Here is a 25845-nt window from a genome sequence, read left to right on the forward strand (position 1 = left end):
CACACACACACACTCTTTCTTTATATTTCTTCTTTTTTTCTCCCTCAAATAAATAAAAATATAAAAAGTAGAAGATGAGATGTTCAGAATCATGTACACCTAGCGTTTCAGGTTAATGGGGTACTCTTTTAGAGAGCATAAAAGTATGTAATCTGGCCAAGTTTACCCAGCTAGGTTCCCAATCTGGCCCTAAATCAAGGACTCTAACTTTCCCTAACAATCCGAGGACCTGGGCTGTGGTGTTTTCATCTGCTTTACGCAGAAGGAATTTGGAGCTCAGTGAGATTAAGAGATCTGATCCAGTTCACAGTGTAAGAGTCCCAGAGCTTCTCCCACACCGCTTTCTTCCCTCTCCCACCCCACTGTAGATTCCAACTAAGGCTGGGCTTTTGGAGCCACCCCATGTTATAATAATTGAAGGTGTCTCTGGACTGAGGGGATGGATTATCACTCAGTCCACCCCAGCCCCATCTCTACCTCAGCATAGCAAGGCTTCTTGCTCACAGGGCAGTTTTGCTTCTTTTTGCTAAAATCCTTTCTTTGGCTCTCTCTCTCTCTTTCTTGTTCTTTCATTTGGACTTTCTCCATTCTTCTCTCTCTCCTCCCCTCTTTTTCTCTCTCCCTCCCTCTATCTCCTGTTATAATAAAAACATACACTCAAAAAAAAAAAAAAAAGTTTGTCTAGATGCCTTCATCCCAAACCCAATATCTTACCCAGGAGGAATACAATAATACAGTTTATTTCTCTGTTAGTTCTTAATTATACTTTCCTGAATGGTTTGATGGTTGGACTTCTAAAAACATATACCAAAGCCAGGCATGGTGGCACACACCTTTAATCCCAGCACTTGGGAGGCAGAGGTAGGGGGATCGCCGTGAGTTCAAGGCCATCCTGAGACTGCATAGTGAATTCCAGGTCAGCCTGGGCTAGAGTGAGACCCTACCTTGAAAAAACAAACAAACAAGCAATGTTCCACGTTTATTTTTTTTTTTAAGAATAGGTTGGTTTTTTGTTTGTTTGTTTGTTTGTTTTTTTGTCTTTGGAAAATTAATTTTAATCACTAAACCCAGTGAAAAATTTTGGTAGGAAGGGGGAGGGCTTCACAATGAATTCTTAATCCAGAACCCCAGTCTCAACTTCCAAGGATTTTTTTTTTTTTTCAGGAGCTGGTGTCTTAGGAAGGAAGATGGCAACCTTACAGAGAGAAAGAGCTCATGAGCATGCCCTTACTCCTTTTTCCGTTAGGTGGAGCAAAGAGCTTGCTCTGTCCCTTAGATTTTCAAGGGTTTCCGAAAAGACTTAAAAATAGGCAAAACCACTACTATTGTATATGAGCAAATGCTTTGCATTTACCATGTGAGAGCCCTGACATGCCCATCCATGTGGAAGGTAAAAGAGGCACAGTGTTGATATCCCACGGCTAGAGAGCTCCAACACAGCTCCGGAGTAGCCAGTCCTAGCTTTAGCGCCAGACTGTGCAGCTGGGAAAGCTTGGCCAACTTATATTAGCTGTATATTTGTTTTAGTGAAGTTTCCGATGTGAAATTTTAACAAAATTTTAAATTACATTTGCCAAAAGAACGTAATACAGAAAATATCTTCACACCAGAAACACAAGCTTTGGCCTCAGGGAAAAGTTTTCTCCAGTCTTGGATATGCCTTTTCTTGACCAGATCCTTCATCTCACTGAGCTTCAAATTCATGATCTGTATAGTGAGATGAACGTGACGGAACCACCTCCTAGGGTTCTCGTGCACTTCAATGAGGAAAGGGGTGCACATCCTGAGCAATGCTCTCCACACGTCGTAAGCACTTGATAAATGCTTGCTGTCGTGGCTAGAAATGGGCAGAGTCCACTGACAGCCCCACACGACGTTTTGCCATGGAACATGACCCTGAGTGGAATACTTGTGAACTCACTCAGAATCCAAAGAGCAAAGCATGTTCTCCTTTGTAAGCGTCCGTCATGGGACAGTCCCTTGCCCTTGGCACACTGAAGGAATTTCAGGAGGGAAGTCCAGAAGAAGCAATAACAGTATTTTTCCACTCCCAAGTCAAGACCTGTTGGTAGGTCAAGAAATCAATTTTACATGAGACATAGTAGCTCACCCCTATAATTTATTGGCCAGGGAGGAAGAGAAGGGAGGATCAAGAGCTCAGGGACATTCTCAGTTACATATTGAGTTTGAGGCTGGCCTGGGCTATAGGAGACAGTGTCTCATTAAAACAAAAACAACAACCACCAAAAATGAGAAGATTAGCATTGGTGGCCTAGTGGTGAGCAGAGCTGCCTTCCAAGAATAAGTCAATTAAATAAAGTAACTCAATTTTGAGTCATATAACTAACTTCTTATTTAATGGAATGATGCAGAATGAAAAATACTCAAATGCACAGCATGTAGAATCATTTTGGTATCATCTGGTAAAACTCATTTTCATATATTAGTCTGTAGACCAAGTTACATATATACTTTTTCTGATCACTGATCCTATTCAAAAAGAGTTTGAAAGTCCCTAGACAGTGGTGATTACAGAGTTGGAGAAGCCGGGCAGTAAGTCTAACACTTTGTGACAGATATGGTTTTCATGAAATGGGAGAGCTTTGCTTTCAGAATTCCATTGTCACATCCTGAAATGAGCCCACCCTAAACTTTGTCAAAACTTAATAACGTTGCTGTTGCCTCCGTATTGAGAAGCACTCTTTCTATGATGTTTGTGATGAATGTTTCATCACCTCTCTCTTTAGGTGCTATTGTCTTTGGGTTTTTTCGTTTGTTTGGCTGGTTGGTTGTTTTGTTTTGCTTTGTTTTTGAGGCAAGCCCAAAAGACTGCCTTCTTTTTTTTTTTTTTTTTTTTTTTTTTTTAATGAAAGGGAGCGGGAGCATGAGCAAGAGCAAGAGAGAGAGAAAGAACTGATGTGTCAGCCTCCAGCCACTGTGTTTGAACTCCCAACATGTGAGCAACCTTTTGCACATGTGTGGCCTCGTGCATTGTGTCACCTTGTGTGTCTGGCTTACATGGGATCTTGGGAGTCCAACATGGGTTCTCAGACTTCGCAGGCAAGCACTTTAGCCACTAAGCCATATCTCTAGCCCCTGTTTTTCTTAAAATTTTAAATATTTTATTGATTTATTTATTTATTTGCAAACAGAAAGAAGAACAAGGAGAGAGAGAGAGTGCCAGAGCCCCCAGCTGCTACAAATGAACTCCAGATGCATGCGCTATCTTGTGCATCTGGCTTTTATGTGGGTACCGGGGAGTTGAACCTAGGTGGTTAGACTTCGTAAACAAGTGCCTTCGCCTCGGAGCCATCTCTCCAGCCCCTCTAGCTGCTATGTTCATGTTCACATCTTGATGGGGCAGACTTGGGGTTCGTGTGTGCCTATGCCTTCAATGAGCGCTTTATGCTACTGACTCCAAAACTCCTCCCATCCACTCACACCTCTCCCCTGAAGCTTCCGCCTCCCGAGCATCTTGCATTGGAAGAGCTCTTACATTCCTCAAGCTCAGCATGTCAACACCGAATTTATTATCTTTTCCTCCTTTTTTTAAAATTTTTATTTATTTATTTGAGAGCGACAGACACAGAGAGAAAGACAGATAGAGGGAGAGAGAGAGAATGGGCGCGCCAGGGCTTCCAGCCTCTGCAAACGAACTCCAGACGCGTGCGCCCCCTTGTGCATCTGGCTAACGTGGGACCTGGGGAACCGAGCCTCGAACCGGGGTCCTTAGGCTTCACAGGCAAGCGCTTAACCGCTAAGCCATCTCTCCAGCCCCTTTCCCTCCTTTTTATCCCTCTCCTCCCCATTTCCCAACCCTGCTCGTCTCTTTGGTGTTTTTAGTCACAGTAAATATCAATGAACATGTTCCACTCACTTGCCCCGGGCAAAAAGCGGCATCCATCATTACCTTATCTTCATGATCTCTTACATGAACTCAACCACCAGGTCCTGTTCCTTAGTAGTTCTTGCTTTTTCTGTGCCCCCACCCATTACACCAGTGCCCTCCTTGCCCACACTGCTCACGCCTTCCACCCGCGCCACAGCACTGTCCTGGGATGCCCCCGTGGGGTCATGACATCTCTGCATGATGACTACTCAGCCTTCTTAACCCTGACTTTCATTTTGTCCCCCAACAGCCCTGTTTGAACCTCCTCAGCAGCTTCCCTGATAACCCTGCCTCATCATGTTGTTCCTACCTGAGAGCTGCTAAAAACAATCCCCCTTTCCTATTTGTTTTGAATGTTATATTTTATTTTATTTTTATTTAGTTATGTTGAGACAGAGAGAGAAAGAGACGGAATGGCACTGCCATGGCCTCTGGCCACTGCAAACGAATTCCAGATGCATCCACCACCTTGTGTATCTGTCTTATGGGGACCCTGGGGTCCTTTGGCTGTGTAGGCAAGCACCTTAACTGATAAACCATTTCTCCAGTCCTGGGCATTGAATTTTAACAAAGGAAAAGAAAAGGCAATATGGAGAGCAGCATAATAATTGAAAAATGCAGATTTGAGGGATGTTCTACAGCCTAGTGAGTTTTCACCAAGACTCTTCATACCTAGTAATGTTTCAGATGGTATGAAAAGGTCAAGACAGTTTAAAGAGTGAAAAATCACCTCAAATAAAGCTACTACATAATTGTGCTGGGATCAAAGACCTAAGGTAGTAGATGCCACAAACGGTATTAAGATAGACCCGAGTGATTTTTCAAACTTCTGACTAACTTTTCTTAAACCAAGTCATCAGACTGACCTCTGATACCCAGTGGACTAAAACCTTAGATAATCACAAGGAAACTTGATCCCACAAGACTTACAGATTTTACTGTAACTGAAGAACAAAAATTGAAATACTGCTTTCATAATGTACTAGCCACATTATAATTCACAGAAAATAAAGGTGATTACAGAAAATCTGACTCATGTTCCTGACAGCTAATGAAAAAAATTGCCAGGAGCAAAGCGGATTCTTTTTTATCTCAATGACAGGAACTTTTGTTTTTTCTGAAGAGAAGGTCTTCCATTCAATTTTATATAATGACTTTTTAAAATTATAAAGCATAAAGGGTATCTCATTATTAATTCAAAGTTTCCCTCTTAACAGATATGGGCAAAAGAAATGGCTCAGTAAACCTGAATGTAGAAACATCAACAGGACCTACTGTGATCTTTCTGTAGAAACTTCTGACTATGAACACCAATACTATGCCAAGGTGAAGGCCATGTGGGAAACGAATTGTTCCAGATGGGCTGAAACTACAAGATTCTATCCTTTTTTAGAAAGTAAGTAATGTCATTGGCCTTTAAACCTGTGTTAACAATAAGCTAAACTGGCTCATTGCATGACCTCATAGGAAAGCGTGCCCTGAAGGAAAGGGTCTGCTTGGCGCTGCTCTGCATGGCACCAGGGGCTTAAGTGGCTGACCCAGGTGCTTTGCTTGGCTAGGCCTCAGAGTTGAATGTGTGGATTAACAAATTAATCCAAATGATTTCAGATCTCTCCCCGATCCAAGATTAAAGTTAGGTATCAGGAATATAAATTTGGGGTCTGGGGAGATGATTCAGCAGTTGGAGGAGTTTGCTTGCAAAGCCTGCCATTCCTGGCTCGATTCCACAGTACCCACATCAAGCCAGATACACAAAGCGGTGCATGTGTCTATAGTTCATTTGCAGTGTTGAGGCCCTGGCATACCCTGCCTCTCTCTCTCTTCTTGCAAATAAGAATCTACGCTTTGATTTTCTTTTGCTATTTAGTAGAGGTATGAATTTGGGGAAAGGATTATCAGGTACTTCTTTAATGCTGTGAGTTAAGGAATTATTGACATGTGTCCACAGTGTAATGAGTATCCTGTCTTTTCTGTCTGAAATACAGCGGTGTGTTGGTGGAATTCCTAGATGTGACTCTGAATTAACATAGCATCATCCCTTTATCTGCAGTCATAAAGTACATAGGCAGGACACCACAGTGAAAATCTCTGCAAAAGGCTCCAGGAGCCCAGGAACTGGTGATGCCTTTTCTAAAGCTTTGCCAAATCAGAGGTCAGCAAACTACAACCCTCAGCCCAGATCTAGCCCCTCTTTCTGTTTTTCTACACTCCATGAGCTAAGGATGATATTTATCATTATAATCAGTTTTTTAAACCAAAATAATATTTTGTGAGCTGGACGTGGTGGCACACACCTTTAATCCCAGCACCAGGAGGCAGAGGAAGGAGGATCACCATGAGTTCGAGGCCACCCTGAGACTACACAGTGAATTCCAGGTCAGCCTGGACTAGAGTGAGACCCTACTGCAAAAATAAACAACAAAAAAGGGAATATTTTGTGACTAATTGAATTTGCATAAAATTCAAATTTATATCTATTCTCTTTTAAAAATTATTTTGTTTATTTATTTTGTGTATTATTATTTTGGGGGAGGGAGTGGTACACCAGGGTCTCTTGTCACTGCAAATGAACACCAGACAGATGGGTCACTTCTTTTTTCTTTTTCCTTTTTTTTTTTTTTTTTGGTGGGTCTGGCTTTATGTAGGTGCTGGGGAATTGAATCCAGACATGCAGATTTTTGCAAGCAAGAGACCTTACCTGCTGTGTCATCTCCTCAGCCTCTCAGAGTCTATTCTTGTTTGTTTTGTTTTGTTTTGTTGTTTCTGTTTTTCAAGGTAGGATCTCACTCTAGCTCAGGCTGACCTGGAATTCACTAGTCGTCTCAGGGTGACCTCAAACTCACAGTGATCCTCCTACCTCTGCCTGGGATTAAAGGCGTTCACCACCCACGCTTTCAGAGTCTATTCTTAAATAAAGTTTTATCAGAACTTAAGCCGTGTTAATTTGCTCACATAGTTGTAACCTGTAACTGCTTTTGCACAACAGTCAGCATGGAGGCCTTGAAACCGAGATCCTGTGGTTTGCAAAGAACAATATTCACTATTGAGACCTTTATGGTAAAAGTTTACCAACCTCTGTTTAAGATAATTCTAATGACATCTCTGATTTTTCTATGTATGAAATCATGTTATCACCAATTTTTCAAATCATAGGAGTGTTACAAGCACAGCATCAAACACAGTTTATCCCTGTGACTAGGGTCTGAGTTACATGTGAGATGGTTTCATGATTTGGCATAACTTGGGTCCACCTTAGTACATTTTGAGGCAACTCCTGTGTGAAGGTGGCTTTGGGTTATTGATCTGAACAAGAGTACATTGTAGCTGTACCTGAGGTGATTTTTCACACCTAAGCATGACACTGCCCTTTCCCTTCTCTAAGCACAAATTGGCCCACCAGAGGTTGCCCTGACAACTGGCGAGAAGTCCATTTCTATCACCTTGACAGCTCCAGAGAAGTGGAAGAGAAATCCAGAAGACAGTACTGTTTCTATGCAACAAATATACCCCAATCTGAAGTACAACGTGTCTGTATATAACACTAAATCAAAGAGAATGGTAAGCCTGGCATGGAGTGGGGCATATAAGCTATGTACCTGTCTGTACTAACTGTGAGACAAGCAGCTCTGATGCCTAGATTCTTCTCTGAGAACCTGGGGGTCTGTGCTACTCAATAGAGATGCTGTAAGCAAAACAATTGAAACTGATTGGAGAATTCAGATTTTCCTCACAGAAACTCTCTGTTACCAATTCATGATGATATCACTATTGGAGTAGAGTGACCATGTCCTTTACTTGATAAAGAGTCTTTTTTTAAAATTTTTTTGTTCATTTTTTATTTATTTATTTGAGAGCGACAGACACAGAGAGAAAGACAGATAGAGGGAGAGGGAGAGAATGGGCGTGCCAGGGCTTCCAGCCTCTGCAAACGAACTCCAGATGCGTGCGCCCCCTTGTGCATCTGGCTAACGTGGGACCTGGGAACCGAGCCTCGAACTGGGGTCCTTAGGCTTCACAGGCAAGTGCTTAACCGCTAAGCCATCTCTCCAGCCTGTGATAAAGAGTCTTTATCCTACAACTCATTAAAGAAATATGTGCTTCTATCAGTCACTTTCCTGGTATCAAATGCCTCTCTCTCTTTCAAATAAATAAATAAATACAAAAAAAAATTAAAAAGGACTGGGGACATGGCTTAGTGGTTAAGGTACTTGCCTACAAAGCCAAAGGACCCAGGTTTGATTCTCCAGGACCCACATAAACCAGATGCACAAGGCGGCACATGTATCTGGAATTCACTGACAGTGGCTAGAGGCCCTGGAGTGCCAATTCTCTCCCCACTCACATAAATAAGTGCTAGAAAGAACACAGGTCAGAGTAAGAAATCTACCCTGTGTTATTTAGAATTGTTCCTAGAACTGGCCCCAGTACCTTAAACATGCTCTGCCCAGCTAAAGAAAAAATAGTGTATCTTGAAATTATTTCTGAATAGAAATAAAAGCAGAGAGGAATATAAAAGGTTCAGTGGTAGCTCGGTATTTCATTGCCTTGTAGAGTTGTCTGGGCATATGCATGGGTTCTTTAGCTCTGACTGTTGTTTGCAATTCCCGCTCTAGTGGTCCCAGAGTATCACCAACCACACACTGGTGCTCAGCTGGCTGGAACCAAGCACTCTGTACTGTGTCCAGCTGGAGGCCTTCGTCCCAGGGCCCCCTCGCCTCATTCAGCCTTCTCACAAGCAGTGTGTCAGTACTTTGGAAGGTAAGATTCAGGAAACATCGGTCATCTGAGGAAAGAGACTTGATAAAACAGAATGAAATATGATAATTTAGTTGGGGGAGGTGTTGCGCACCTTTAATCCCAGCATTGGAGAGGCAGAGGTAGGAGGATGGCTGTGAGTTCAAGACCAGCCTGAGACTACATAGTGAATTCCAGGTCAGCCTGGGCTGGAGCAAGACCCTAGCTTGAAAAACCAAACATAAAATGAATAAAGATAATCTAGATAAAGGTTTGAAAAATCCATGTCTATCAGAAAACAGGTTGAGGGAAAAGCAAAAACATCTAGTACCAAAATGCATTGAACGACCTGACACTGTCACCACTAAGCTTGACCAGTGTTGGGGAGTGTTGTCACTCTGAGGGGGTACCATCGCTACAGCCCAGGAGCCCACGAACAACATCCACATGGCCCCTTGGGAAGAAAACGTTCAGAACTTTTACATCATTCTTTTCTTCTTTCAAATCATAGTCATTCTAAACAGCGAAAGTTCAGGGAACATCTAACAATTCTGTTGCAAAAAACAAAACGCCATCCTGGGAATACTTCCAAACAGAGTTAGTTTTTTCCTCCTGTGGGAATACGAATGACAGACTCTTCAAGTTGTGTTCAGATCGCACCCATCAGCTACAGGATGGCCTGGGACCCTCAGGATCACGCCCTGTCTCTTACACTTGCTCCTCCATCCTTCCCTGGTCTGTTTCTTGCGGAGCATGGTGCCGGGGCATGGGTTGCTGATATTCATTTCTGTTAGGATAGATGAGTCATGGACGTTGCATTTGTTTAATCTTTCTACCCCAGGGTGAGAGGAGCTTAAACTCAAAGCCTGAAAATGAAAGAAACTGTAAACCCTAAAGTTCTCCCGCATGGAATGTCTCTTCATTCCTTGTTCTGCGACTTCCTTCTGATAAACACAAGCGGTGACCTCAAGCCATGTTCTAGCTTAGTCCTGACTCAGAACCCCCCAAACCCTGGCCCTATGTCTCCCCGGTTAGATGAAGCCACCTCAAGGAATAGGAAAGAAATATTGGATATAGTTACGACAAACAGAATCCTTTATTTATGATTCTGTTTCTATCACACCATTTCCTGGAAAAGGAAGGATTCACTACCATGTTTCAAGTAGAATTAAAATGCCAGACACAGAAGCAAAACAAAGCAGAGTGAACCAATTTTTGTGTTGGGAAAAAAAATGCTGTGTTGATCAGTGTTGATCAGTGGTGGTTTGATTCAGGTGTCCCCCATAAACTTAGGTGTTCTGAACGCTAGGTTCCCAGCTGATGGAGATTTAGGAATTAACACCTCCTGGAGGCAGTGTATTGTTGGGGGCAGGCTTATGGGTGTTATAGCCAGTTTCCCCTTGCCAGTGTTTGGCACACTCTCCTGTTTTTGTTGTTCACCTTATGTTGGCCAGGGAGTGATGTGCACCCTCTGCTCATGCCATCGTTTTCCCCTGCCATCGTGGAGCTTACGCCTCGAGCCTGTAAGCCAAAATAAACCTCTTTTTCCCACAAGCTGCTCTTGGTTGGGTGATTTCTATCAGCAATGGCTTCAACAAGTGCCAAACGATAGGAGGGAATTTCCAGTGGAAATCATTTCCTCAGTTAGCAGTGCTGAGGCAACTAAAACACAGATGACATTAGGAGCTCCCCAGGAAGCAGATGGCACCCCGTTTCTCACCAGTGGAAGAAAGGAACAAAATAATGGGCCACCATTTCAGGTTCTGAAAGAGCCCACCTAATTGATTAACAAAGGTGCCTTTCTAAGACACTGCCTTCTAAAAACAATGTCAGGCTATGTTTTGGAAAATATGTCTCCACATTCCTTCAATCCCCAAAATACAGGTGCAGTTATTCAGGTTTATTGTAGTAAAGATGCTAATGGGCACTGAATGCTACCAGGTATTGCTATCATGAAGCTCTCAGAAGTCGGGACTGTATTAAGGTAGTCAGGCCATGTTGCTGTCTAAAAATGGAGCAGATATCATTCAGACACCTGAAACGTCTGCACCTCAGCCTTGGCACGTGACTGTGTGGTACCGGCTAATGAAAGTGCTCTTTGAAGACCATCCATACTGGATTTTTTTCACTATGGTTTTTTTTTTGCATGTGTGTGATGTACATGTATGTGTGCATGAGTGTGCACATGTATGTGTACAGATGTACATCTGTAGGCATGCATGGTGAAGGCCAGGGGTGAACATCAGGTGTCTTCCTCTATCACTGTCAATATTATTCTTTAAGGCAGGATCTCTCACTGAACTCGGTCTGGCTCAACTAGCTAACCAGCTTGTCCAAGACAATCCTCCTGTCTCCACTTCCCCAGCACTGGGATCATAGGTACACACCACCACATCCAGCATTTTACATAGGAGCTGGGGATCTGAACTTAGGTCCTAATGATTGCTCAGCAAGCACTTTACCTACTGAGCTTTCTCCCCAGCACCTCCCACCCCACGGTTCATTAAAATATTTTTCTTTATTTATTTTACAGAGATAAAGAGGGAGAGAGAGAGAACGGGCACACCAGGGCCTCCAGCCACTGCAAACAAACTCCAGACACACGCACCACCTTGTGCATCTGACTAACATGGGACCTGGGGAATCAAACCTGGGTCCTTTGCTTTGCAGGCAAATTTTTTAACTGCTAAGCCATTCCTCCAGCCCCATGGCTATTCTTCTTAAAGATTTATTTTTATTTATGTATTTATTTATTTATTAGAGATACAGAGAGGGAGAGAGGGAGAATGGGCCCTGCAGGCCCTCTAGCCACTGCAAACAAACTCCAAACGCATGTGCCACCATGTGCATCTGGCTTATGTGGAACCTTGAGAATCAAACCTGGGTCCTTACGCTTCGCAAGCATGGGCCTTAACCACTAAGCCATCACTCTAGCCTTGCCATGGCTAGTTTTGATAACCCTCATCAGCCATGACACAGGCATCAAGGGCACCCAGCGCCCACATGGATTAGAATACACCTGAGACACTGGCTGATTTCATCAATGTGTAAGAAATATCCAGCCGGGCGTGGTGGCGCATGCCTTTAATCTCAGCACTCGGGAGGCAGAGGTAGCAGGATCGCCGTGAGTTCGAGGCCACCCTGAGACTACATAGTGAATTCCAGGTCAGCCTGAGCTAGAGTGAGACTCTACTTTGGAATAAAAAAGAAAGAAAAAAAGAAAAGAAATATCCTAGGGCTTTTGTCCTTTGGACTAAATGTGTGCTCTTGCTCTGTCACTGTGTTAGTCAAAATTCTTTAGAGAAACAGAACCAATAATATAGATGGATAAAATAGAGAGATTTGAATGAATTGGTCCACATAATTATGTAGACTGGTGAACCCCAAATCTGTAGGGTAGGCATGAAGACCTGAGGGATAATTGATGCTGAAATTTATAGGGGAAGGCTGTTTGCCAAAATTCTCTCTTTCTTGTGGTCATTAGTCTTTTATTAATTAGAATTGTAATTGATTAGTGAGACCATCCACATTACAAAGGGCATTTTTTGCTACTCAAACTCTACTAATGAACATGTGAATCTCATTTGAATATAGGTTTTTACAGAAAGATCTAGGATAATGTTTTGCCAAATATTTGGGTACAAATATTTGGGTAAAGTACAAGACCTTTAAAAAAATGTCAGGCATGGGCTGGAGAGATGGCTTAGCGGTTAAGCACTTGCCTGTGAAGCCTAAAGACCCTGGTTTGAGGCTCGATTCCCCAGGACCCACGTTAGCCAGTTGCACAAGGGGGCGCACACATCTGGAGTTCATTGGCAGTGGCTGGAGGCCCTAGCGTGCGCATTCCCTCCTTCTGTCTCTCTCCCTTTCTCTCTCTGTCACTCTCAAATAAATGAATAAAAATAAAGCAAAAAAAAACTGTCAGGCACAGTGAGACCTAGTCATCAGTTGTATGGTTTGGTCAAGGGCAGACCTGGGATGTGTCTCTTGAAACTCTTCATTTTCATTCTTCTACACACTTCCTGGTCCTTCAGCACAGCAAGATGGAGAAGGGGGTTGTCACCTCGCTATGCACACACCTGAGCTCCAATCCCGCCCAAAAGGACGGCTCCACCTGTGCAAGAATGAGTCTGTTAGTCCCATTCATGATACCATACATTCATGTCATCCACTGAATGGAAAACTTTGAGTCCCCTAAGTGGCAAGAGAAAAGAAACATTTTTCTGAGAGAGTTTTCCTTCTTGGTTTGAAGAGTTCTGAATGCCTGGAATATCAGACACTTTCACCTTCAACTATATGAATCAACATGAATCTCAGAGCCAGACATAAGGATAATGGAGCACTTAATGATCTGAGTTATTAATATATCCTTACTATAGAGATGTGAGGTGAAAGCTACAGATGGAGCTCAGTTAGTAAAGTGCTTGTCTAGCATGCACGAAGCTCTGTGTTCAATCCTCAGTACTTAATAAGCCAGTGTGGTGACACATACGATAATCCTCGAACTCAGAAGGTGGAGGCAAAGGATCAGAAGTCCAAGAAATTCAAGGTCATCCTCAGCTACATAACAAGTTCAAGGCCAGCCTGGGCTACATGACACAGTGTCTCAAATATATATATATATACTTATACACACATGTAAAGTGAGTCTAGATCATTCTGAAGGGCATCTATTGTGAGAGATAAATCCTGAGCCCCATTCTTATATTTAGCTTTTTCTTAACACATAATTAAGAAAACTGCCCACAGCCTCTTGGCCTTTCCTGAGTTTCCCATGACACAAACCACAACGACCCAATCCTGACCCCCCACTTTTTCTTTTACAGATCAAGCATCAGCATTGAAGGTTAGAATCATCTTGTGGTATGTCTTGCCCACCTCTGTTATCATGTTTCTCTTGTTTGTGATTGGCTACTCCATCTACCGATATATCCATGTCGGCAAAGAGAAGCACCCCGCTAATTTGGTAAGTGCTTGGAGTGGTGGGTTGTTAAAGCAACAGACACTAGGAATCTAGAACAAAAACACTTCCATGGAAGGACAGAGGGGCCTTAAAATTAAACAGTCTGGGCTGGAGATATGGTTTAGCAGTTAAGCGCTTACCTATGAAGCCTAAGAACCCCGGTTCGAGGCTCGATTCTCCAGGACCCACGTAAGCCAGATGAACAAGATGGCACATGCATCTGGAGTTCATTTTTGGTGGCTGGAGGCCCTGGCATGCCCATTCTCTCTCTCTCTGTCTCTCTCTCTCTCCCTATTTCTCTCTCTCTCTTTCACTCTCAAATAAATAAATAAAAATAAACAAAAAAAATTAAACAGTACATGAAATACAGTGCACATGTGGACTGGGAACATGACACAGGAGGACAGAACTTGCCTAGCATGTGGGAAGGTCTGTCTCCATCAAATACAAACAGCTTAATGTTCTGCACTGTATTAGCTCAACAGCATAAAAATTCTTTAGCTTTGAAAACATTGTGTAGCTACTTCCTGAATTAGGCAAAGTCCTGAGGTACACAGATGAATTAAGTCATAATCCCCTGCCTTGTAAGAGTTAGGACGTGTGATGCAGGCAGAAAAGATAGCAGGCAGAGCAGAGGCAGGTGGATGTCCCAGGAGCCACCTCATGTGACTCATCCATAAGGTTCCCGGTGAGGGGCTACATTGAAATCAGGATGCTTATCTAAGACTCTTGGTCTGTATTCTCCTGGTTAAAAAAAAAAAAAAAAATCTCAGAAAGGTTTTGAATTGATCATGCCACGTTCACCATTGTGTGTTTTAGATCCAACTGGGTATTCATTCATTCAGGGGGTAAGATGAGGAAAGGAAAATAGCCGGGAGGCAGTGGCCATGATCCAGGGGAGAAAAGATGACAGTCACAAAGAGGAGAAACAATGGAATATAAACCCATTCAGGAGCACATGGGCAGGACTCAATCACCCACCACAGCAGCAAGTTGAAGCAGGAAGATGCACGGTGTGACTGGGCCACCAGGAAAGGCTGCAAGGGCTCAGCAGCATTTGCTTGATATGAACAGTCTTTCCTTGGACTTATAAAAAAAAGATGCATTCATATTTATCAACAGTCTCTCCTTGGAGTTATAAAATATGTATTCACATGATATATAGGCTAGTTTTTTGGTTAATTCCATTTGTACATTTTTCTATTACCCTGCTGGCATTAGCTGTCATAGTTGAGTTAGCTTCACAATGGCCCAGGGAGACATTTCCTGAGAAAATAATTCACAGAACTGACTGCATGTGATTTTTTTTTTTCCATCCTTGCATCCCTGGTATGAGGTTTACTTCATCAAAGTGGATAATGCTTTTGATGTGTTGTTGCATTCAGTTTGCAAGGATTTTATTCATGATTTTTACATCTATGTTCATCAAGGATATAGGTCTATAATTTTCTTTTCTTGTTGTTTGTCTGTCTGGTTTTGCTATTAGGGTGATGCCAGCTTCATAGAAGAAGTTAGGGGGCATTCCCTGTTCTCAAATTATGTTTAAAAAAAACTTCGGGAAAAGTGGTTTTAATTATTTGGTGAAGGTTTGGTAAAATTCAACTGAGAATCCATAAGGTCCTAAACTTTTCCTTTTGGGGAGCTTTTAGATTACATTTTCAATCTCAGTGGAAGTAATAGGTTTGTTTAGGAAATTTGTCTGCTCTGGATTTAGTTTTGGTAGCTGGTATTTTTCTATGAATTTATCAATTTCTTCTGGGCTATCCACCTGAATCAAACCACCACAATAACATTAAATATTGTCTTAACTTTCCCATCAAGAGAAAAATTAAACAGGATGTACCAGAACAATGAACCCTTCCATCTGCTGTCTTCAAAAAACCCATCTTACCACTAAGGATAGACACTTCCTCAGGGTGAAAGGATGGAAAATGATTTTGCAAGCAAATGGAAATAAGAAACAATTGGATATAGCTATATTAATATCTAAAAAAAATAGACTTTAAACCAAAAGTAATCAAAAAGGACAAACAAGACTAGTTTTTACTCATCTAGGGAACAATGACACAAGAGGACATCAAAGTCATAAGTCTATATGCACCAAACACTGGTGCACCACACTTTATAAAGCAAAACCTACCTGACAACAAACCAGAAATAAATTCAAATACCATCATAGTGGAGGATTTCAATACCCCACTATCATTAATAGGCAGATAATCCAAGCAGAAAATCAACAGGGAAATAATAGATCTTAAGAACACCACAGATATAGATTAGATATAACAGACATCTACAGAACATCCCACCTGAATTCTACAGAATACACCATTGTTCTCAGTATCCCATGAAACCTTCTCCAAAATAGATTATATATTAATGCATAAAGCTTGCCTCCATAAATTCAGGAAAACTGATGTAACTTCTGGCATCATATCAGACCATAATGCTTTAAACTAGAAATTAACAACAAGAGAAAAAGCAGAAATTATACCAGCTCCTGGAGACTGAACAACACACTATTAAACAATGAATGGGTCATGGAAGAAACCAAAAGCGAAATTGTAAAATTTATACAACTAAATGATAGTGAAAACACAACTTACCAAAACTTATGGGACATAATTAATACAGTCCTAAGGGGAACATTCATAACACTAAAATGTCTTCAGAACAAAGACAGAGAAATGTCAAGTTAACAACTTAACTATCCTCCTAAATGCATGTGATTTTATTTAATAAACTTACAGTTTTGTAAAAGATGAGGATAAAGGTTTAAATAAAAGGCATTAAATAAAACTATATCAGTGGGTGACAAGATTGTACCATAACTTATCATGGATGCTTTCAATAGGAAGGACCATCCATGCCATAACCCCCCCCCCAAAAAAACAAGTAGGTGGTACTAGGGATTGAATCTAGTACCCTGAATGTATGAGGCAAGTGCTCCACCTTTGAGCTATATCCCCAATTTTTTCACCTTTTTTTTTCTGAGTTGCCCAGACTTGCTACCCTGCTTTTGCCTCCAGAGTTACTAAGATGACAAGATTTGGCCCCAGCCAAATATTGACCTTCACAGGCTTCGCTGACATGACTTGAGAGTTTCTCTATCTGCTATAATCCTGAAGGTGGATTTCCCTTTCTGATTTTATTCTAGCGTGATTTGAATCTTATCTCCCTGCCTAGATCCAGTTTTTACACCTGACCACACTTCATGCCCGCACACACACGCACAAAGATGACAGTCGAGGCAACCCAGTTTATTAACCTGTGCACCATAAACTATAAATGGCAGCGCCCCTTCCAACCTCACTCTTGATGTTTGCTGTTCTTCATGAGAAAGTTCTAATTTTACAGAACTAAAAAGATCCCTTTGCATGCAACAAGTCCCTTGGCCAGATCTTGAACCGCACACCGGATAAACAACTTGCAATGCTCTACTTCACTTCTAATCCCATTCTGTGTGTCTTGGGGCTCTTGCCTCCCAGAATGTGCTTTCGGTATTTTCCTAGCCTAAGAGAAAACCGTGGTACAAAAGAAGCTAAAAGTGGTGACACCCGATGTTCTGCTTCAACAAATAAGCTCGTTCTCTTCTCTATTCCTAGATTTTGCTTTATGGAAGTGAACTTGGCAAACGATTCTTTGTGCCTGCTGAAAAACTCGTGATTAACTTCATCACCGTCAATATTTTGGAAGATTCTAGAATGTCTCAAAAGGATATGAGTCTCCAGGAAAAAAGCAGCAGTGAACCCACTCTTCATGCTCCCGAGCCCAGCGGGAGCTCAGAGCCCCTTCTGGAGGGAGCGGAAGTGCTACACTTAGGGTACACGTCGCATTTGATGGACATTTTCCGTGACACTGAGGCCAGCAGCAGAGACGCCTCCCTGAGCCGGGGACAGTGGCTCGGCGGCAGTCTCCCTGCTGGGGAGGCAGCCGTTGCAGATGAGTGCCATGTCCCACCTGACTTCTGCCAGGGGCATGGAGACCATCCGCGTGCTGGGCAGGAAGAGGCAAGCAGACCCTGGAAGTCCGCAGTGGCTAATGTGGGTCCACTGTCTCCACACAGCCCCCAGCTCAGCGACCTGAATGGCCTGGTTCAGGGGCATCCAGGTTTGGGAGAGGGACCAGAAGAAGAGCCGTCCACCACCCTGGTGGATTGGGACCCCCAGACTGGCAGGCTGTGCATTGCTTCCCTACTTGACTTTGACCAAGACCCTGAGGACTGTCAACATCACGAGTGTGACCGCCTCTCGGAGGAGGGCCTTTTGTCTAGACTGTATGAGGTCCAGGCCCAGAATAAGCCATCAGAAGAAAACAAAAACTGTTTCGTGCAATTTATGGAGGAATGGGGGTTACATGTACAGATGGAAAACTAACCAGCAACCAACACATGCACAAACCTTTCTGAGGGAGTCATGGAAATGAGCTGAACTGACCAGGTCCAGATTCTGCAGTGTCAGAGAAAAAGACGTACCACTCTCTCCACGCGCTTGTGAGGTCCTGTCCACTGGGGGTGGTGGTCTGCTGGGTGGGGTCTCTTACAATGAGGATGCACCCTGGAGTGCAGAAGAGACTTGTCTTTGCTTTAGGCAGAGGAAGCACATAAGGAATGTCTGCCTGTCCGGTGTGAAATTTAAACACAGGCATGTGCTGTGTCCATTTCTGTTTATGATTTTCTAACAAGTATGTCTTTCAATTGTTTCCTCTTTTTTTATTGCATGTATGTAACACTTTCAAAATATTTCATAAAGGTCATTTGTTTTACAAACACTACTCTACCAGAATTTGTTAATAATGAGAATTCTGAGATAGTTAAATATATATATATATATACACAAATACCACTAAGTGGATGGAAAGTTGTTGACATGTAACAATCTCAGCACTAATGAAAATGAGCCATAATAATTCATGTTTTTTTTTTTTTTTGAGGTAGCAGACTGACCTGGAACTCAATCTATATCCCAGGCTGGACTTGAACTCAAGGAGATCCTCCTATCCTAACTTCCCAAGTACTGAGAATGGTCCATGTTTAGAGTGATAAATCAGGCACAAATCTCACATGCTTGTGCCTAGTTTAAGAGGCAGCTTAATACTTAAAAAAATTTTTTTGGTTTATTTTTATTTATTTATTTATTTGAGAGTGACAGAGAGAAAGATGCAGATAGATAGAAAGTGAATGCTTTCACTTGCCAGGGCCTCTAGCTACTGCAAATGAATTCCAGATGCATGCGCCAACTTGTGCATCTGGCTTACATGGGTCCTGGGGAATCAAGCCTCGAACCAGGGTCCTTAGGCTTCATAGGCAAGCGCTTAACCACTAAGTCATCTCTCCAGCCCAGCTTAATACTTTCTGAGTTGTTTTGGAGTGTGAAAATAAATATTTTTTTGCAATCAGCACTCGCAATAATTTCTTAAGGGCTTTTTGTTGTCCCTCCAAGCCAATCCAAAAGAAAACACCACATTATCATAGAATATTACATTTATTCCTGGAACTGTGTTACTAAAAAGATAGCTTATGTAACTGTACCCAAGTAAGTGTTCAGCAGTTAAAGGACTTTGTTCCTATGTAAGATAGGCAGTACTCAGAGCCTCGTTGGAAGATGTATGCATAGATATTGTCCACATAGGAGAAAAATCAGTAAATAAACAAAAGACATAAAAAAGAAATAAGTTAAATGAATATGGAAGTTTCATTAGAATTCAATGCACTCTCCTGTAGGAACTAACTTCCACAAGAAGCAGTGCTTCCTAGTTATGTCCCAAGAATTATTCCCATTTCCATTACTACTTGTTAAGAAAATTAAATCCTATAGTTACACTGCTTTAAAATATGACAGAATCAAGAAAGTTGAACCATATGAAATTGTTAATGTTCAGCTCTTTTGGGCCTACCGAAACTGCAACTTCATGCGGCTTACCTTTATATATATGTTCTAATCATAAACTCACAGTGCATTGATGCTCTTTCGGGAAAACAGATATCCATATTTCCTTAGTCATATTTTTGGCACCAGCAGACAGCTCTGGTAGGAGAGATGGATTCTGGGGTCATGGTCTTTTGCAATTATCCACAAATCCAAACAGTTTCTGATTTAATGGTTTAATTTAAAGCATAATTACATTAATCAGAGTGTTCTGTTCTTGATTTTGTACAAATGATACTTCTGACTTTGATGAACAAATTTATAATGCAAGCTATAAACAAAATTCAGAAGTGGGAGAGAATTAGTTGTTTCAGGAGCAAAAAAAGAAAGCCAATGTTAGTTTTTTATCTATCGAAAGAGAGGTGAACTTACAATTTTTCCAGCTTTCCCTTGGAGTAAAAGCTATATGCATTCAGTAGAAACTGTACTTGACATTATGAAAATTGGTTTGTCTCTGGACTAGTTAGATTTTTTTTTTCAAAAAAATGAAACAAATTCAAGGTCTGTGATAGATAGAATATACGTGTGTGTGTGTATGTGTGTGTGTGTGTGTGTGTGTGTGTGTTGTTTTAAAGATACAAACAGTTAGGCTTTAAATTTTTTTTTTTTTATTTGAGAGCAACAGACACAGAGAGAAAGACAGATAGAGGGAGAGAGAGAGAATGGGCGCGCCAGGGCTTCCAGCCTCTGCAAACGAACTCCAGACGCGTGCGCCCCCTTGTGCATCTGGCTAACATGGGACCTGGGGAACCGAGCCTCGAACCGGGGTCCTTAGGCTTCACAGGCAAGCGCTTAACCACTACACCATCTCTCCAGCCCCAGTTAGGCTTTAGATAGCACTTAGAGTAATGCCTGACACACAATGCCTGCTATATAATTCTCTGTCATTGTTTTCTGCTGGATCATATGTTTAGCACTAGAAAAAAGAAACTATTCAGACACATCTGATTCAGATGGAGACCTTGCCTAACATTTTTCTTACCTGAAAGTACAATAGTGATTTCCTTCCTACTCAGTGCCTGCAGACTGAAATCCTTCCATGACTCAACCACATTTTCTTCCTTTGTAAAAAGGAGTTTAATTCTATCTGAAGCACATCAGAAGTACTGTTTTCAGTGTTTTGCAACATGTGCATATGCTCACACTTGCACACAGTCCCGGATCGAAAGAGAGGTGAACTTACAATTTTTCCAGCTTTCCCTTGGAGTAAAAGCTATATGCATTCAGTAGAAACTGTACTTGACATTATGAAAATTGGTTTGTCTCTGGACTAGTGATATCATATGCCTCCTGATACTGGGCAGTGGCAGCAAGTCAGCCATGTGACCATAGTCTGTGGGGGACTGAGTTGCCATGCTTGGTAAGGTAGTGATGCTACAGTATTTGCTAGAGGACCTCCCTAGGTCCATGTGCTAAAGAATTTGTCCCCAGGATGATGTTCCTAAGATGAACCATGGGCCTTTAGGAAGTAGGACCTTCCTGGAGGTCCTTGGGTCATTGGGGTGCCCTCAAAAGGAGCCATAGGGCCTGGCTGTCAATCACTGCTTTCTGTCTTGGGCTGTGAACACTGGCTCCCCCATACACTTCTAACCTGATAGATTACCCTCAAAGAGGCCTAAAGCCACGCAGCTGCTGAGTCTTGGGCTCAAACCTCCAGAATTGTGATCGCTAGTCAACCTCTCTTCATGAGTAGCTGTGTCAGATGTCTTGGTATAACTACATGAAACTGACTGATACAATATGTCAAGTGCATTTGCACATTACATTTTAAACTTATAATGGTTTTATCAGTACATAACCCCATCATAAGTTGAGACTCATCTGAACATTCAAATAAACCTATGGCATATTTCATTTGAGGAAAGGTCATATCTGCTTAAATCTAACGTATCTTTAAATCCCATCTTCTGTCCTCAAGAGATTCCATTGCTGCACCTAAGGTTCAAGGGCAGCTATGAAGTTCATGTGTCAGTGTTGCTGAAAAACACTGTTTATCCTAATACTGCGCATCCCTCTAGTGTAGGATTTTATATGTTGTTTCAGTTTTAAGTTTTCTCATGAAAATATTAGCGTGCCTATTTCCATACCTCACAATCCGGAACAACTGGTAAATGACAATGCCATCACAGGAAAGTGGGTGAAACTGACTGTCCCATTAGCTATGAGAAATAAGTGAAGGGAACGTGTCTCCAAAGACAGCAAAAGATCAGTCTGCCACCCCGTGCTATGCTCAGCTCCAAGGAAATCAGTGTTGTGAGGAAAAAGTCTTTCTACGGCCCAGAGCACAAGACTGTCCAGTATGATAAATCTAATGAGAACGTTAAACAGGGGGTGGATCAGCATGGATGGGTGCACTTGGGTCATAAATCAAATCCTTTCTGGCCCACGCGTCTGCCCCCACATCTTGCAGATGAGCTTAAGCTAAATGATTTTAGAATTGTTTTTCTCCTTCCCCTTTTGGTTCTCCACATTATATAGACTATAAATCTTCTCTCTATTACTAGTTATTTCAAAGATTTTATGCAAAACTGTGTGTTTATAATTTTTAAGTGAATAATGCTATAGTTGTGGGTTTTTAATAATAGTTTTATTTTATTGCAAGAGAATATAAAGATTATATATCTTGCACATTCACTGTAGACTAACTAGAAATGGAAAATGCCATAAACCTATAATACTCCCACATAGATTTAGCCACTGTTAAGTGTACTGGGGTAGAAAATGATTCTCAACTGGAGGGATATTTTGCCTCCAAGGACTCAGAAGATATTGGTAATGTCTGTAGACTTTCTTTCTTTTCTTTTATTTATTTTTTTTTTGAGACCATCTCACTCTTTGCAGACCAGGTTGACCTGGAACTAGCTATGTAACCCAGGCTACTCTTGAATTAATGGGATAAAATGGTCCTCTTTCTTCAAACTCTTGAGTAGCTTGTCCTACATACATGTTCCACCACTCCTGGTTTGGATAACTAACATCTCCTTTGTCTCAACCACTTTGCAATTCCCTTTGCCTCTCGTCAGATCATGGGGATCCACTGGTAATCCTTCTGTCAGTAAGTCTCCAACCCACTGCAGGAGCAGTTCTGAATCTATCTGCCACATTCTTTAGGCTCTCAACACCTTGGGGCCCTTGCTCATACATGGGGACCTGGTTGTGCCATATAACAAATGCTGTGGGTACTTTCAAGATCACTGGGCCGATAAAAAGCATTATTTCTTGGGCTGGAGAGATGGCTTAATGGTTAACGCACTTGCCTGAAAAGCCTAAGGACTCACGTTCAACTCTCCAGATCCCATGTTAGCTAGACACACAAAGGTGAGGCAAGTGCAAGGCTGTACATGCCTATTAGGTGGCACAAGTGTCTGGAGGTTAATTTCAGTGGCTAAGGCCCTGGCATGTCAATTCTCTCTTTATCTCTCACTCTCTGTTTCTTTCCCTCTTGCTCTTTCTAAAATAAAAAAAAAAACAAAAACATATATTTCTTGACAATCACTACCTCTTCCAGGTGGCTTGGTGTCTACCAAATATGAATGTGTTTTCCCCAGTGGGTGCAAGATAGGGTGTCTGGATCTCTTTCCTGTTACCACTTCTTTTAAAGCCTGCAGACCCTCATCATGGAAGATAGATTGAAGGCAGCTTATCTTTATAGGCCATTGCCATCCCATCTCATCAGGATCTATATTCCTTCAGCCTTTTTGCTGGTGGCAGCTTCAAGACTATGATCATACTTTGCTCATTTTTAATCATCAACAAATGTTCCAGTTGGTTTTCATTCCATCAAAAGTCCAGGTTAAGGCTCTTCTACACTGCTACCCAAAAGGGTCCCTGGAGGATGGAATATGGACTGCATGCACTGCTGTGTTATGAAGATAGGATATGGATCACATGCACTGCTGTGTTATGAGGCAGATTTGGGTTAACGTTTGTGCCCACACAGCAAAGCTCCTTTGGTCTAAAGGAAGTGGATCTCAGACCCATCGCTATGTCTAGATGCATATGAGGCATGTTCAGTATATTTCATTGCCCAATCTGTCATCTCTGGATAAAGCAGGCTTCCCCTCATCTCAGAAGAGGGACTGTTGCAAACATCCAACCAGAAGCAGCTGATGGGAGGAAAGGGTTTATTTCAGGCTTATAGAGTCCAAGGGAACACCATCAATGGCAGAAGCTGACTCAGTCCCATAGATCCAAGCAGAGTGACACCACCACAAAGCCACAAGAGCTCTAACTATTTTCCACACCCCTTAGGGCTAGACTCCAAGATCTGCCCCCAGTAACACACCCCCTGAAGCAGAGATCTGCCTTCTAGGGTCTCAATTTTAATAAAACACCTGAGTCTATGGGGCCATACATTCAAACTGTCACATTTAAACTACCACAGGGATGCATGGCTCATGTTTGTTTTTATGCTCAGAGCACTGAGACAGATGAATACTGATAGGGCAATATACCACCAGCCATTTGCATCTCTGCAACTGATTTCTATGGGGCAGAAGAGCTAAATATTGCTTTGAAAGGTCTATAGAGCTGAGAGAGCTTACATGCTATTCTTTCTTCTCATACATTTCACAATCTATGGATAAGGTTTTTCCATTTTATGAATGGATGGGAGTTAAGACTCTTGCCTGCAAAGCCTAACCACCCAGGTTTGATTTCCCAGTAAAGCCAGATGTACAAAGTGGTGCATGCATCTGGAGTTCATTTGAGGCCCTGGAACACCCATATATCTTCTCTTTCTCTGTCTCCCCTGCAAAGAAATATATTAAAATTAAAAAAAAATACAAGTGAATGTTTTTAAAACAAATAAACTACAGCTACATATGGCAACATGAAAGAATCTCACAAATTCAGGGTTGAACAAAAAGAGTGATTCCTGGGCTACGGAGAAGGCTTAGCGCCTAAAGGTGCTTGGTTGCAAATCCTTCCAGTCTGAGTTCAATTCTTCAGCACCCACATGAAAAGCCAAATGCATAAAGTAGAACAAGTGCCTGGAATTCATTTGCAGTAGCAAAAAGTCCTTGGCATGCCTCCCCCCCAACCCGACAAATAAATAAATAAATAACAGCTATATAAATAAGTGAGGAGACCCAGCACAGCAAGCAGCTAGCCCACTGACTGTCACTTCCCACTGAAGCAACTGTCGATCTTTGCTAATTTTAATATGCAGAGAAGGATTCCAGAATGTTTTTCTTTAACACTTCAGTGAACTGTTCCTTTCTGCCAGAAGGTGGCCTTGGTAACAAATGCTTAGGGACCATTAGCAAATAGACCATGTTTGCTTTCCCTGTGCCCCATCTTCCCTAACAGCTCGTTACTACCAGCTTCTAAAATGAAAGGCTTGTGAAAAGACACTTTTAAAGAACACTTTTTCAAATACAAATACCTTTACCATGAGCATAATAAAGAGATTTAAAAATGTAACCTACACAAAAAACAAAAGGAGAAAATAAAAAATATAAACAGAAATATAAGAAAGACATTTGCATAAGCAGAAGTATAACCAAGTATAATTGAGACATTTCTTTTTTAAAACTTTTACTTAGGGCTGGAGAGATGGCTTAGCGGTTAAGCGCTTGCCTGTGAAGCCTAAGGACCCCGGTTCGAGGCTCAGTTCCCCAGGTCCCACGTTAGGCAGATGCACAAGGGGGCGCACGCGTCTGGAGTTCGTTTACAGAGGCTGGAAGCCCTGGCACACCCATTCTCTCTCTCTCCCTCTGTCTTTCGCTCTGTGTCTGTCGCTCTCAAATAAATAAATAAAATTAAAATTAAAAAAAACCTTTTATGTATTTATTTGACAGAAAAACAGAAAGAAAGAGAGATTGAGAATGGGTAAGCCAGGGCCTCCAGCCACTGCAAACAAACTCCAGACACATGCACCCCCTTTGCATCTGGCTAATATGGGTCCTGGAGAATCAAACCTGGGTCCTTTGGCTATGCAGGCAAATGCCTTAACCACTAAGCCATCTCTCCAGCCCATAATTGAGACATTTCTTGACATCAACTCAACCCTAGTCTAAAACACCAGAAGTGCTGTGTTGCTCCTAAACATTACATGTTAGCAAGAGCTTTAACTAACTTGAAAACAACTTACAGGGGATCTGGAATCAGAGGCATATAGGGTTGTGGGGAAAGAATTCAAGATTTAGAAAAGCTCTAATAGCGACCATAGGCAAAGGACTCTCCTGGGAACAAGGATGGTGTTGACATACTCTAGCTTTGTTGAATAGAATTAAGACACATTTGGCCATGTAGAAGAACAGAGTTTGGTTCCAAACCAGGAACCACTTTCCATAACTAAGTGGCTCTTCTTAACCCTTCTTTTAAAATTA

The 25845-nt window shown here is 42.0% G+C and overlaps 1 protein-coding gene across 1 annotated transcript in view; it reads left to right on the plus strand.

Annotated features, from left to right (window-relative positions):
- Positions 1-18280, plus strand: part of Il20ra (interleukin 20 receptor subunit alpha) — a 45943-nt gene extending 27663 nt beyond the window's left edge. The window contains exons 3-7 of the mRNA XM_012951705.2: positions 5107-5285; positions 7272-7447; positions 8503-8647; positions 13450-13589; positions 17192-18280. Of these exons, the coding sequence (XP_012807159.2) occupies positions 5107-5285; positions 7272-7447; positions 8503-8647; positions 13450-13589; positions 17192-17962 (1411 nt within the window). The 3' untranslated portion in view covers positions 17963-18280. The remainder of the gene's footprint in view (positions 1-5106; positions 5286-7271; positions 7448-8502; positions 8648-13449; positions 13590-17191) is intronic.
- The last annotated feature ends 7565 nt before the right edge of the window (positions 18281-25845 follow it).

This window comes from Jaculus jaculus, chromosome 9 (assembly GCF_020740685.1).
Source record: "Jaculus jaculus isolate mJacJac1 chromosome 9, mJacJac1.mat.Y.cur, whole genome shotgun sequence".
Taxonomy (NCBI): domain Eukaryota; kingdom Metazoa; phylum Chordata; class Mammalia; order Rodentia; family Dipodidae; genus Jaculus; species Jaculus jaculus.